Source organism: Pongo pygmaeus, chromosome 20 (genome assembly GCF_028885625.2).
Source record: "Pongo pygmaeus isolate AG05252 chromosome 20, NHGRI_mPonPyg2-v2.0_pri, whole genome shotgun sequence".
Taxonomy (NCBI): Eukaryota; Metazoa; Chordata; class Mammalia; order Primates; family Hominidae; genus Pongo; species Pongo pygmaeus.
The window spans coordinates 1,541,082-1,554,600 of NC_072393.2; the positions used below are offsets into that span (position 1 = coordinate 1,541,082).

At 56.7% G+C, this 13,519-nt stretch overlaps 1 protein-coding gene across 4 annotated transcripts in view; it reads right to left on the minus strand.

Moving 5' to 3' along the window:
* Positions 1-4,490: 4,490 nt before the first annotated feature.
* Positions 4,491-13,519, minus strand: part of ATP8B3 (ATPase phospholipid transporting 8B3) — a 31,040-nt gene continuing 22,011 nt past the window's right edge. For 3 of the 4 annotated variants that reach the window (XM_054465426.2, XM_054465425.2, XM_054465427.2), the window contains exons 21-29: positions 13,369-13,444; positions 12,508-12,607; positions 11,979-12,345; positions 11,565-11,788; positions 9,796-9,879; positions 8,164-8,403; positions 7,855-7,993; positions 7,490-7,617; positions 4,491-5,933 (exon numbers count right to left, since the gene is read on the minus strand). In XM_054465426.2, the coding sequence (XP_054321401.2) occupies positions 5,334-5,933; positions 7,490-7,617; positions 7,855-7,993; positions 8,164-8,403; positions 9,796-9,879; positions 11,565-11,788; positions 11,979-12,345; positions 12,508-12,607; positions 13,369-13,444 (1,958 nt within the window). In that variant the 3' untranslated portion in view covers positions 4,491-5,333. Of the gene's footprint in view, positions 5,934-7,489; positions 7,618-7,854; positions 7,994-8,163; positions 8,404-9,795; positions 9,880-11,564; positions 11,789-11,978; positions 12,608-13,368; positions 13,445-13,519 lie in introns of all 4 variants that reach the window. The other variant, XM_054465424.2, reaches the window with a different exon arrangement.

Genomic DNA, 13,519 nt, shown 5'->3' on the forward strand with positions numbered 1-13,519 from the left:
CACACACACGTGCACACACCTGCAGAGATACGCAGGCACACGCACACATGCAAAGACACGCATGCAGGCACATGCAGACGCACACATGCAGAGACATACATGCAGACACGCAGGCACACATGCACACATGCAGAGGCACGCAGGCACACACATGCAGATACACACATGCAGATCACATGCACACACACATGCACACACACTGGCTCCTGTTTTTCTGTGGTGTCACTGGGTGCCAGCAACTCAGTATCTCCCACCTCCCACTAAAACCTGGGCCTCAATTTCTCTCCCATCCCGACCCCTAAGTTCCTGATGGATGAACCTAGAACTGTCCTGTCCACTCCAGGCCGGACTGACATCCAGGGCCCACGTTTTAATTTCTTTTTAAAAAGCTTTAGGTCTTGCCAGGCACGGTGGCTCACGCCTGTAATCCCAGCATTTTGGGAGACCGAGGCAGGTGGATCACAAGGTCAGCAGTTCAAGACCAGCCTGACCAACATGGTGAAACCCTGCCTCTACTAAAAATACAAAAAAATCACCTGGGCATGGTGGCAGGCGCCTGTAATCCCAGCTGCTTGGGAGGCTGAGGCAGGAGAATCTCTTGAAACCGGAAGGTGGAGGTTGCAGTGAGCCGAGATTGCACCACTACACTCTAGCCTGGGCAACGAGAGCAAAACTCCATCTCAAAAAAAAAAAAAAAGAAAAGCTTTAGGTCCAAGAAGATGCAGCCTATTCAACATACCATATTATTTGTCTTTATACCAAGGTATCCTATAGATATACAATGTTTTAAATTTCTTTTTTAGAAACAGGGTTTTGCTCTGCTACCCAGGCTGGAGTACAGTGGTGCAATCATAGCTCACTGCAGCCTCGACCACCTGGGCTCAAGTGATCCTCCTGCCTCAGCCTCCCAGTAGCTGGGGCCACAAGCATGCACCACCATGCCCAGTTAATTTTTTAAGGGATTTCTTGTAGATATGGGGTCTCACTATGCTGCCCAGGCTGGTCTTGAACTCCTGGCTCCAAGGGGTCCTCCTGCCTCGGCCTCCAAAAGCGCTAGGATTACAGGTAGATAGACATTTAGTGGAGGAAGAGGCTCTCAAAGGCAATAAAATGCTTCTGATCCAAGAGAATCACGCTGCAGCCCTGGCCCAGTGAGCTTCTTAGAAAATCGATGCCTGGGCCTCAGGCACTGGCCGGAGCACAGGCCTGAGGGGGGCCGGGTCTCCTAGATGCTCTCTGCTTGGCCTTCAAGGCCCCAAGGGTAAGACGCTAGGGGGCCTCCAGTTTTGTCCCCTGCTGGAAATTTAGGACTTGGCTTGGGATCGTTCTGGTTGTGGAACGTTTTAGCTATGCTGAACTTCTGGGCCTCTTGGTCACAGAAGTGGCCCAGCAGCACTTTGGGAGGCCGAGACAGGAGGATCGCTTGAGGCCAGGAGTTTGAGACCAGCCTGGGCAACACAGCAAGACCCCACTTCTACAAAAAAAGTAAATAAAGTGGCCCAGGACTCCTGGATCCTTTTCAGATAACTTCGTATCTCTCTCACTCACACACACGCACACATACACACATCCCCCTACCTGTTTCCAGACCCCACCCCAAACTTGGCCAGACCCCCACAGAAGACTCTATCCCCGACCTGCCCGCCAGCCCCTCGGGCCCTCTCCTGCCTGCCCCCACACCCACTTGGATGTCACATACCAAAGAGCATCCGTTCTCCGTGCAGGGAACAACACCTCCAGCACAATTCCTTCGAGCCTTTGACAATTTTCTCTGAAATACCTCAAAATATTTAATGTATAGTTTATGTGATTAAAAAAAATCCTTAGCTAGTTTTTGGAATACGTGACTTGAAGCTTTATACCGTTAAATTATAATTTTGCAGACGATGGCATGTCGTTTCTTTGACGAGTTCCGTGGGAGACACATTGAATGTCAGGGCTGGAGACCAGAGGGAAAGTCAGAGGGAGCGTGATCGCGAGAGAGACTGCGGCAGAAAGGACCAGTGGCGTTTACAGATTTCTTATTTAAATGAGTCCTTTAGGAAAGAGAGGAAGAGAGAGAGAGAGAGCGAGAGCAAGAGAGAGAGAGAGAGAGGGAGAGAGAGAAAGGGAAAGGGAGAGAGAGAGGCAGAGGTATACCTTTCTGTTCTCTGGCTTGTTCTGTTTCTTGTTTTCTGGAGTCATGTCTTATAAGAGTATTTATTATTCTCTGTGTTCTGTGTTCAAATGTAATTTAAGAAAAAAAAAGAAGAAAAATGCAAAAAAAAAAAGACAAAATGGAATTTGAGTTGGTGCATGACTAATGTACTCTTTCTTGACGCTAATTGTAATAAAGTGGTTGGGGTGGGGGCGGGGGGCATGGCCCGGTTCCATGTCGCATCTGTGTGTCTGGTGCCTGATCGGTGCTGTTCAGTGGTTTTTCGTTACTGTTTCTTTCCTCCTTTCTAAGGAACTGTGTCCAGCCGGGACAGGTGGACGGGGCCCCAGGTAGAGGGGGCGGGAGCAGAGCCTCAGTACCTGGGTCTCCTCCACCTCCCAGCCCCGAGATGCCACCTGCCTGCCCCAGCCAGGCGGGAGCCACCGAGTGCCCCCCCCAGTTCCTGGTTCTTGGGGGTGCTCCGGTGTCATCGACATCTTAGACCACCCCAACCCCCCATCACCCGGTTGGTTTCACTTTAGCATGAACTCCCAAGTGTCTTGTTCAGAGGAGAGAGACAATCAGCCTATTCTTGTCTTGTCGCCCATGGTGGTGGGGGACGGGGGTGCGCCCCAACTTCCTGAGATCTGAAGGACCCTCCTGAGGGCCCCAACAGCAGGCACCAGCACCGTCCCCCCCGCCACCTCCACCCAGACAGCCTCGGCCTCCCTCCCTGGGCTGGGCATGAGTCCGCCTTTCTGTCCAGCCTGGGTGGCAGGCGGGTGTACACCTGCAGAGACCCTCCCTCCCAGCCCACTTTGGGAGCCTAGAGAACAGAGGACTCCCCAAAATCATCAAAGGGGGCTCTGGGACCATGTCCTCTGCCTCTGAGTCCTCTTGTGCCATGAGGCCATGTCCCTGAGCTGTCCCCAGATAGCCCCTGGAGGTGGAAAGGGGCACACATGTGCCGGCTTGGGAACAGAGGCTGGAGGAGAGGGCGGCAGTGGAGAGATAAGAGGGGCCGCTTTCGGGGACAGGCCCCAGTAGTGGGGGCGGGGTAGCTAAACGGGGTGCTTCTCATCCCATAAAGCAGAAAGCCCTGGTCTGGAGGGCTGGGCCTGGGGCTGAGGGCTCAGCCGACCTCAAATCTGAAATGATGCTGGGGGCCGGGATGCTCCTTGCACCAGCGGCAGCTTGGGCCATTTCACATTCTCTGCCCCAAGCAGTTTAAGCAAAATCAGGCCAGTAGACTCCTGGGGCTCCTCCTTGGGGCCCTGTCAGACCACGCAGGGGCTGGTTTTGGTGGAATGAGCTCAGCCGGGGGTGAGGGAAGAGCCAGGAGGCCCTGCGGCCTTGGAGCGTTTTGAATAGACTGGAACTGAGGGCTGCTTTCAGGGGAGACACCACTTGGACCCTCCAAAGTCCCCTCCCCTCCAGGGACAGGGGAGAGAAGCCCTTTTCCACCTTCACCCTTGGGCGACAGGCTTAAAAGTTAAAAAAAAAAAAAAAAATCTCGTCATTGTTAACCATTGCTGTGCTGGGTTTGTTGATTTGTTTCTCTTCAATAAATTATTTTCTAGTCACTCACCTGGGCGTGTGTGTTGGCCGACGGGTCGGGCACAGATAGGGGGCGGGAATGGAACTCGCCCACCTCGAGGCCGGGGAGGGAGGACCGGAGTGCGGGGAAGACAGACTTTGCTTCCACCCAGCTCGCCCCTCTCTGCTCTGAGTCCCTGGGCCAGTGGCCTGCTCTGAGCCTCCACAATCCACACAACTCCACCACCCACACAACTCCACCACCCACAGGGAATAGTTAAGAATCAGAAAGAGGCCAGGCACGGTGGCTCATGCCTGTAATCCCAGCACTTTGGGAGGCCGAGGCAAGCAGATCACGAGGTCAGGAGATCGAGACCATCCTGGCTAACACGGTGAAACCCCATTTCTACTAAAAAATACAAAAAATTAGCCAGGTGTGGTGGCGGGCACCTGTAGTCCCAGCTACTCGGGAGGCTGAGGCAGGAGAATGCCGTGGACCCAGGAGGGGGAGCTTGCAGTGAGCCGAGATGGCGCCACTGCACTCCAGACTGGGTGACAGAGCGAGACTCCGTCTCAAAAAAAAAAAAAAAAAAAAAAGAATCAGAAAGAAAAGCTTGGCTCCTTTGAAAGAAAAGCTTGGCACCTTTGAGTCAACCAAGCCCCAAGATGCAGACCTTGTCAGGACCTGCTTCTGTGACATCACTGCTCATTGCTTTCTGGAGTCTAAAGTGAATGGAGGTCCCAGTGAATGAAGGCCCCAGTGAATGAAGGTGTATTTGAATGGGAGAAACCAGGGCTTCCCGATAAAGGAAGAAGCTAGATGGTACCAGAACTGGAATTTATAAACTTTCTTGGGAGGGGCCAGCTGTCAGGCAGTGGGGGAGCCACAGCTTTTAATAAGCAACTTTTGAGAGCAATGAAGCTTTCCCCACATTATCTTACCCCGGTATGAAGAAAAGTTTTCCCTGCAAATACCTGGCTGGACCACTAGAGGTCAGTGCTTTGATTTTAAAAACCAGGAAGGAATATTCCATCACAAAAAAAGTGTAGGGAAAGAGTGAGCCTGAATTAGCGCTGGGGTCAGATGGACCCTCGTTTATTAGAAAAAGAAAAGCATGTGGAGTCTTGTCTTTAGAGGAAGGCCCCCTGCATGCTGGTTGACTTGCAGCAGAACTGGCTGGCGCTTCTTCTTCCCCAGGAAGGACATCTTCCTGAGATGCCAATGTGACTCCTTTGGGCTCGAAGATGCCTCTTCATCAGATGGGTCTAGGGATTCAGATGCTATGTCACTGCTGACCCCGGTACCCTCCGCAGAGGGCAATGACTGCTCCTCTGGGGGCAAGGATGGCTGCTCCTCCCCGGGCACCAGCAGCCACTCCATGGATGATGATGACTGCTTCTCCGCGGACCAGGGCTCCATCTCCATAGGCTGCTCACTCGTGGACATGGACGATTCTTCCAGACTTGGTGGCAGAGTCTCCACCTGAGATTTGTGGGTCTTGTCTGGAAGTGGCGCCGTCCCTTCCTTGGGGGTGTGGGGTTCCTTTCGCCAGCTCTTCCAGAGCGGTGTGGAGGGCTTCAAAAATGCTGACTTCTCCGAGGAGTCTGGCTGGCTCTCCAACGTCAGCAGGCCTGAAAGCAATGACGGGCTCCCCAGAGGCTATGGCTGGCTCTCAGATGACGACGGCTGGCTTTCTCTGTGCAACGGTGGTTTCTCCTGAAGAGAATGTGACCTCTCCTTGGTCAACAGCAACTTCTCAGGAGAAGGTGGCCTCTGCTTGGGTGACAGTGACCTCTCCTGTGCCCTTGGCAATTGCTCTTGGAAAGACCCAGATAGCCTGTTGCTGCTGGTGAGCACATATTTGGGGAGGGCAGGTTGGTTTTCTGAATGAAGAGCGGATTGTCTATCCATAGAAAATAAGGAGCTAGGTGTAGGGGGGAGCTGTACTTCCTGGGAGGACACCTGCCCCTGTGACTGGCGCTTCTTCTTCCCCAGGAACGACATCTTCCTGAGATGCCAATGTGACTCCTTTGGGCTCGAAGATGCCTCTTCATCAGATGGGTTTAGGGATTCAGATGCTATGTCACTGCTGACCCCTGGTCCCCTCCGCAGAATTGTGCCCTGAGTGATGAGGTCTGCATATCCCTCATGGTGGGAGAAAGCATAGCTGGAACGCCGGGCACGAGACTCCCGGTGTACGTGAGGCAAGGGCTCCACGGTGAAAATGTCCTCGCTGGGGCCCTCCTCCACCTTCTCCTCCTGAAGAGCAAAGGGGAGAGCAGGGGAATCAGGCTCCTATGCTTGGCTGATGGCTCTCAGGTCCCCCAAGTAGGAGAGGCAGGATTCAAAGCCCTTGGCCACTATTGATTGGCTACATTCTTCCCTACCCAAGTTGAGCCAATTAGAGTCCTCAACTCCCAGTGTTGAGTTCTAAGGAGGACTCTAGTCCTTTGCTTTTCAAGACCCACTAATGCCAATGCCTTGCCCTGGAAACTAACCCTGGATCAGCCAATCAGAGTTATTCCCTGGGACTTAACTCTGGACCACCCAATCAGAGTCCTTCCCTGGGACTTAACCCTGGCTCAGCCAATCAGAGTCCCTCCCCGACTCTGGACCAGCCACCAGGTGCCTTGGCTGCCCTTTGGTGGCAAATCCAGGAGAGGTGAGCCTGGGACAGCCAGGTGTCCAGCCTGTGCAGTAAAGGTGGCAGGAGCTGGGCAGGAAGAACAGAGGTGGCAGGGCAGGTACACCATTCCAGTCAATTCTGGGGCCCATCTCAGCTGCAACCTGCTTTTCCATGCATGTTTTGGTTACATGGGCTAGTAAGTCCCCCTCCCTTCTTTTTTTTGAGGTGGGGTCTTGCTCTGTTGCCCAGGTAGGAGTGCAGTGGCAAAAATCATAGCTCACTGCAGCCTCAACCTCCCAGGCTCAAGCAAGCCACCTGCTTCGGCCTCTCAAAGTGCTGGGATTACAGGTGTGAGCCGCTGCGCCCGGCCTTGAGCACATGTCCTCAAGGTGCATCCACGCTGTGGCCTGGGTCAGAGCCTCACTGGTCCTCACGGCTCAGGCGTGTTTCATTGCACGGATGGAGCATGCCGTGTTCACCCACTCATCTGTCAACGGACTCTTATTTCTAAGTTCCTCCTTTTGCCTAAACCATTTCAAAGCTGTTTCCGTCATCTCAACCCCCAAGCCCTAGATCATTCACCGTAGAATCTGATGGTGTCAGCCAGGCACAGTGTGGCTCATGCCTGAAATCCCAACATGTTATGAGGCCAAGGCAGGAGGATTGCGTGAGCCCAGGAGTTTGAACCAGCCTGGGCACCATAATGAGACTCCATCTCTAGAAAATAACTACAAAACTAGCTGGGCGTGGTGGTGCATGCCCGTGGTCTCAGCTACTTGGAAGGCTGAGGTGGGAGGATCCTTTGAGCCCGGAAGGTCCAGGCTGCAGTGAGCCGAGATTGTGCCACTGCACTCCAGCCTGGGTGACAGCACAAGACCCTTCTCAAAAAGTAAAAATAAATAAATAAATAAAACCTTAAGAGCCCAATGGCATCAGCACTGGAATCCAGGGCGGCCTTTGGATGCTCTCTGCTGCTTTGTCGGGGGAGTGAGGTCTCCCTTCTTGGGAAATCGGGCCCCGGGGGCACTGGGCGTGTGTCCAGGGCTCCGCACCCACCCTTCCCCCCAGCCCAGTGTCTTGGAGGGCCAAGAGGGGCCGGGACACCTTGCAGTCCCTACGCCCTGCATGGCTCCCCAACCAGGGTCCAGGAATGTACCGGGTGAGGACCCCAGGCCCAGGCCCACCTCACCTTGGCACGTAGCTCCTTGAGGGCTGGGAAGATGACTCGGAGGGCCAGGACAGGGAAGGTGTTTATGGACACGCTCAGCAGGACCACCAGCAGGATGGAGGGAGAGGACACCACGTTGAGGTCGGCGTCTGGCGACAGGGCGGGGTCACAGCAGAGCCTGCTCGGAGCCTGCGCCGCCTTCCCTGCCCCCAGCTCCGAGGATGCCCCCAGGCTATGGAGCGCCTTGGTGCCTTTGTGCCTGGTCCATCAAGGAGCCCCTTCCCCAGGACACTTTGCTGGACGACTGTCATGAGCAACCTGCAACCTCTTCCATCGGGGCCCCCCTGCACCACGACCGCCCATCCCACTTCCCCGTGGGGGCTCACACAGAAACGGGAAGGTCTTGGGGGATACTCTGAAGAGCCAGAAGCTCTGGGTGGCGGTAGTCATGATGGCGTAGAAACCAAGGCTGAGGAGGATGGTCGCCACACACAGGGCGGTCCAGTACTTGATGATAAGAATGACCTGGACAGGCAACGTGGGGTAAATCCGGGGCCTAATGGGGCTTGCACCAGGACACCAGCCCCTGGGGTCCAGGAAGGGCACCTGGCAATGCCCCCAAAGCAGGGGTCCCCCGGGGAGAAGGCCTCCATAGGCCATGTCCAAGGCCCCAGGGAAATGAGGACCTTGCCCACCTCCATGGTGATGGACAGCAGGCAAGACAGGGCCACCACGACCGCAAAGGACTGGTGGTCGCTGAAGCTGGCGGGTCCCGCCGTGTCGCGGCTGATCCACAGCGTCATGAAGAAGTTGACCAGAGAAGTGGTCACGCCATGGGCGATGGCTTGGACGAAGACCCAGTAGTTGAAGAGCTCGTCCTTCTGCCCCGCCACGTACAGCTCCGGCTTCTCCAGGCTCTGCTCTGCGCTCACGTCCTTAGGGCAAGGGGAAGCTCTTGGGATTGGGTGGGGTGCGGGGGACCCCCAACAGAGATCAGGACCTCCTCGGGCAGGCCAGTAGGGTGGCCACTCTCTGTGTGTGGCTCTTTGAGTTTAAGTGAATTAAAATAAAGTAAGGCCAGGCACGGTGGCACACGCCTGTAATCTCAGCACTTTAGGAGGTGAAGGTGGGAGGATCGCTTAAGGCCAGGAGTTTGAGACCAGCCTGGACAACATAGTGAGACCCCCCCATCTCCAAAAAAACCTTTTAAAGTAGCTAGGTGTGGTGGTGCACACCTGTAACCCCATCTACTTGGGCGCTGAGGCAGGAGGATCATTTGAGCCCAGGAGTGGAGGCTGCAGTGAGCTGTGATCGCAACACTGCACTCCAGCCTGGGTGAGAGAATGGGACCTCGTCTACAGAATAAAATAAAATGAAATGGAAAGAGGTCTGGAGGTTGGTCACTTGGCCACACGAATGCACTAGGTGATGCTGAGCTGTGCGCATGAGTCTGGCTGAGACAGGGCAGTTTACGTGATTTGTATTCCACCACGGTTAAAGATACCAGCAAGGCCAGGTGCGGTGGCTCACGCCTGTAATCCCAGCACTTGGGGAGGCCGAGGTGGGAGGATCACCTGAGGTCAGGAGTTCAAGACCAGCCTGGCCAACATGGCGAAATCCCGTCTCTACTGAAAATAAAAAAATTAGCTGGGCGTGGTGGTGCACGCCTGTAATCCCAGCTACTCAGGAGGCTGAGGCAGGAGAATCGCTTGAACCCGGGAGGCAGAGGTTGCAGTGAGCTGAGATTATGCCACTGCACTACAGCCTGGGTGACAGAGCGAGACCCTGTCTCAAAAAAAAAAAAAAAAGATTCTAGCAAACATGAAATGAGATGTAAAATCCAGTCTCTGGGTCACACCAGCCGCAACACAATCGTTCCTCATTGGGCACGTGTGACTGCCGGCTTCTGTGCTGGATTGCATAGCTGTGGGACACTTCCATCATCTGGAACGTTCCATGTGACCCACCCTCCCAACCCCAGATCACGTAGCCAGGGCCTCTTGGAGCTGGGGGATGATAAACCTAGCAGAGTCATCTGCTCTGATCCCCTCTCCCCATTGCATGGATGGGTAGACAGAGGCACAGGGGCTCCAGCACAGGGTGGGGGTTCCCACACACAGGAGGAGCTGGATGGCCCCAGGATGAGCGTAGGCTCTGGTGGGAGAAGGTCAATGGCAGTGGGCAGGGAGAGGTACTGGACTGCACCCCCGAGCCCCACCCCATGGCCTGAAGTTCTCCCAGGCTCCCCCTCCCCGCCCCAAGGAGCGGAGGAGAGGAGGAGAGGCGAGCAGAGACCTGGAAGGAGGACCCAGCCTTGCCCTGCTCACCTGCTCAAAGAGCCCAATGTAGAGAACTGGCAGGGTGCTGTATAGGAGGTTGAAAAGAGCCAGGAACCATCCTTCGTACAGGGGCTGGGCCAGAGGAGAAGGGCAAGGAGAACAAGTCAGCCTCCAGGCGCCCAAGAAGCCTGCCAAGTGGGCACCCAGGGAGGGTTCTGGGTGAGGTAGAAAGTCGAGTTACACTCAAGGGTGGGGCTGGGACTGGGGTGGAATGAAGTGTGGCCTGATAAAGACAGCAAGATAAAGGGAGGGAGGAAAAAGCATGATCAAATTCCCTCATAATGGCACCTCTGAGTTTTTGTTTTAATTGGATGGCATCAAAAAAGGATATAGGCCGGGCGCGGTGGCTCACGCCTGTAATCCCAGCACTTTGGAAGGCCGAGGCGGGCAGATCACTTGAGGCCAGGAGTTCAAGACCAGCCTGGCCAACATGGTGAAACCCCGTCTCTACTAAAAATATAAAAATTAGCTAGGCGTTGTGGCAGGCACCTGTAATCCCAGCTACTTGGGAGGCTGAGACAGGAGAATCGCTTGAACCCAGGAGACGGAGGTTGCAGTGAGCCGAGATCACACCATTGCACTCCAGCCAGGGCAACAAGTGTGAAACTGTCTTTAAAAAAAAAAAAAAAAAAAGGCTGGGTGCAATTGCTCATGCCTGTAATCCCAGCACTTTGGGAGGCTGAGGTGGGCAGATCACGAGGTCAGGAGTTCGAGACCAGCCTGGCCAACATGGCAAAACCCTGTCTCTACTAAAAATACAAAAATTAGCCAGGCGTGGTGGCAGGTGCCTGTAATCTCAGCCACTAGAGGGGCTGAGGCAGGAGGATCGCTTGAACCCGGGAGACAGAGGTTGCAGTGAGCCGAGATCGTGCCACTGCAAGACAGCCTGGGCAACAAAGCGAGACTCTGTCTCAAAAAATAATAAAAATAAAACAGAAACCAATATATACTTACTAAGGGGTTTCTGCAAAGTTCCCTCTCAAATGCCCAGGTATTAGTGACGGGAGCTCATTCCTTCTCCAAGGCACGTGATTCCCAGCAGTTTCCCTACACGCAGGGAATAGCACTGCCCTGGGGCTCCTCCAGTCCTTGTCAGGATACCGCTCAGAGTCTTGAACAGAGCCCCAGCTCCCACAATCGGATCTTCTCTGGGGTTCAAGGTCTTGTTCGCTCAACTCTCCCCAGAAGAGGAGGTCCATGTGCAGTGCCTGCCCTTGCTTGAAAGCTCTGAGTGTGCCAGGCATGGTGGCTCACGCTGTAATCCCAGCACTTTGGGAGGCCGAAATGGGCAGGTCACCTCAGGTCAGGAGTTCGAGACCAGCCTGGCCAACATGGTGAAATCCCGTCTCTACTAAAAATACAAAAATTAGCTAGGCGTGGTGGTACACGCCTGTAATCCCAGCTACTTGGGAGATGGAGGCAAGAGAATCACTTGAACCTGGGAGGCGGAGGCTGCAGTGAGCCGAGATCGTGCCATTGCACTCCAGCCTGAGTGACAGAGTGAGACTCTGTCTCAAAACAAAACAAAACAAATATCCTGGAAGGTCTTGGGCACAGAGCTAGGCAGGGACCATCACCTCCCTTCACCTGGACTCTAGGCCTCTACTAAGGCAGCCTTGCCATGTGGCCTCAGGCAAGCCCTGTCCACCGAGGATCCCAGGGTTCTCAGTGCGTCCAGGGCTGCTCCTGGCAGCTATGGGAGGGGCACGGCATTCCCAGAGGCCCTGGTCATGGGGCAGCCAGGGTGGGGGATGCACCTGGCCGGTGAAGCCGTTGTAGCAGGCGAACCAGACCTGCACCATCATGCTGGCCATGGTCTTGTAGAAGAAGTAGCGCAGGAACTTGCAGATCCGCACGTAGGACCAGCGGCCGTGCACCAGCAGGAGGCGCTGCAGGAAGCAGAACTGGCCGAGCACGAAGTCGCTGTTCTGAACTGCCTGCATGCCCTTCCGGCCCGCCAGCCCCACGCCCACGTCCGCGGCTGCAGGGCACAAGCAGCTGGTCAGCCCCCCGCACGCCCCCAGTCCCGCCCGCCCCCCCCAGGCCCCCGCACCGTTCTGCCCCTTATCAGCCCCCCCCAACCTGCTTCAGGTCCCCCCAGTCCCACCGTCGCCTCCATCAGCCGCCCCCTACTCGTCCCAGGCACCCCCAGCCCCGCCGCCGCCACCCACTCTTGATCATGTTGATGTCGTTGGCGCCGTCCCCGATGGCCAGGGTCACCACCTGGTGGTACTTCTTGACCAGGGCCACGATCAGGGCCTTCTGCTTGGGTGTCACGCGGCAGCAGATGACTGCCTGGCACTTGGACGCCAGGTCCACGAAGGCGCGCTCCTGCAGCATCTCGGAGCTACGGTGGGCTCTGGAGTCCTGGGCGGGCGGCGCGGCCAGCGGGAGCCCGAACCTCCGGCACAGCAGGGACAGGCGGCTGGCGTAGAGGAAATCCCTCCTGGACTGGCTGGGCTCCTGCCACGCCTCGTCCATGTTCACGTTCTGCACCAGGGCGCGCGGCTCCTTCCGCAGGGACACCAGCAGCTTGTCCTGGCCGGCGGGGAGGGGGCTGTGCCAGGCGCCGTGGCCTCCAGTCCAGACTGGACCCTGCCCGGCCCTCGGCCTCGCCAGCAGTCCCCACCCCGAGCCCGCTGCCCCTCCAGGCCCCTCCCTGGCGCCGGGACCCCGCCGTCCACCCTGAGCGACACTGACCAGGAAGTCTCCGTTAATGACCAAGGCCAGCTTGACCTGCGACAGGGACTTCTTGGTTAGAAGGTTGTTACTGTTTCCCCAGTAGGTCTCGAGGATGCGGCTGCGGGGCGCAGGGATCAGCGGGGCAGGGGAGGGGGCGGGCTTCTCCCCACTTCCCTGGGGGCTCCACTGCCCCTCCCACCCCTTCCACTGCCCACTCCCCCACCCCTGCCCCTCCCCCTTCCCTCTCTCCTCCCCTCTGCCTCGTCTCTCCTCCCCTCTGCCTCCTCTCTCCTCCCCTCTGTCTCCTCTCTCCTCCCCTCTGCCTCCTCTCTCCTCCCCTCTGCCTCTTCTCTCCTCCCCTCTGCCTCCACTGCCCACTTCCCCACCCATGCCCTTCCCCCTCCCTTCCTTCTCCCCTCCCCCTCCACTGCCCACTCCCCCCCGCTGCTCCCCCTCCCCTTCCTTCCCCTCCCCTTCCCTCCTCCCCTCCGCTTTCCCTCCCCTCCCTCTCCCCTCCCCCTTCCTCCACTGCCCCTCCCCTCCTCCCCACTGCCCCTCATCCTTCCCCTCCACTGCCCACTCCCTCACCCCTGCACCTCCCCCTCCCCTCCCTTCCCTCTCCCCTCCCCTCCCTTCCCTCTCCCCTCCCCTCTCCATCCTCTGCTCCTCCCCCTCTCCCTCCACTGCCCCTCCCCCTTCCCTCCAACGCTCCCTCCACTGCCCACTGCCCCACTCCTCCCTCCTACCCTTCTCTCCCCTCTCAATCCCCCCCTTCCCACTGTGCCTTGGGCTCCCTGTCCAGTGAGACACGCACCTGGGTGCCCCTTGTCCTCACCTCCCCACTCCCCTTGCTCACCCCCCCAACTCCCCGCTTCTTACCTAATCTCCTTCTCCTCCAGAATGAGCGTATTCTCTGACAGCAGCTCGCAGGCGAAGCCGACGTTCACAGCCGTCTCTGCGAACCAGACCAGCTCAGCGCCTCTGCGACCCGCCCTGCACTGGCTGCCGGGGGGCCACGCCCACTCTGCCC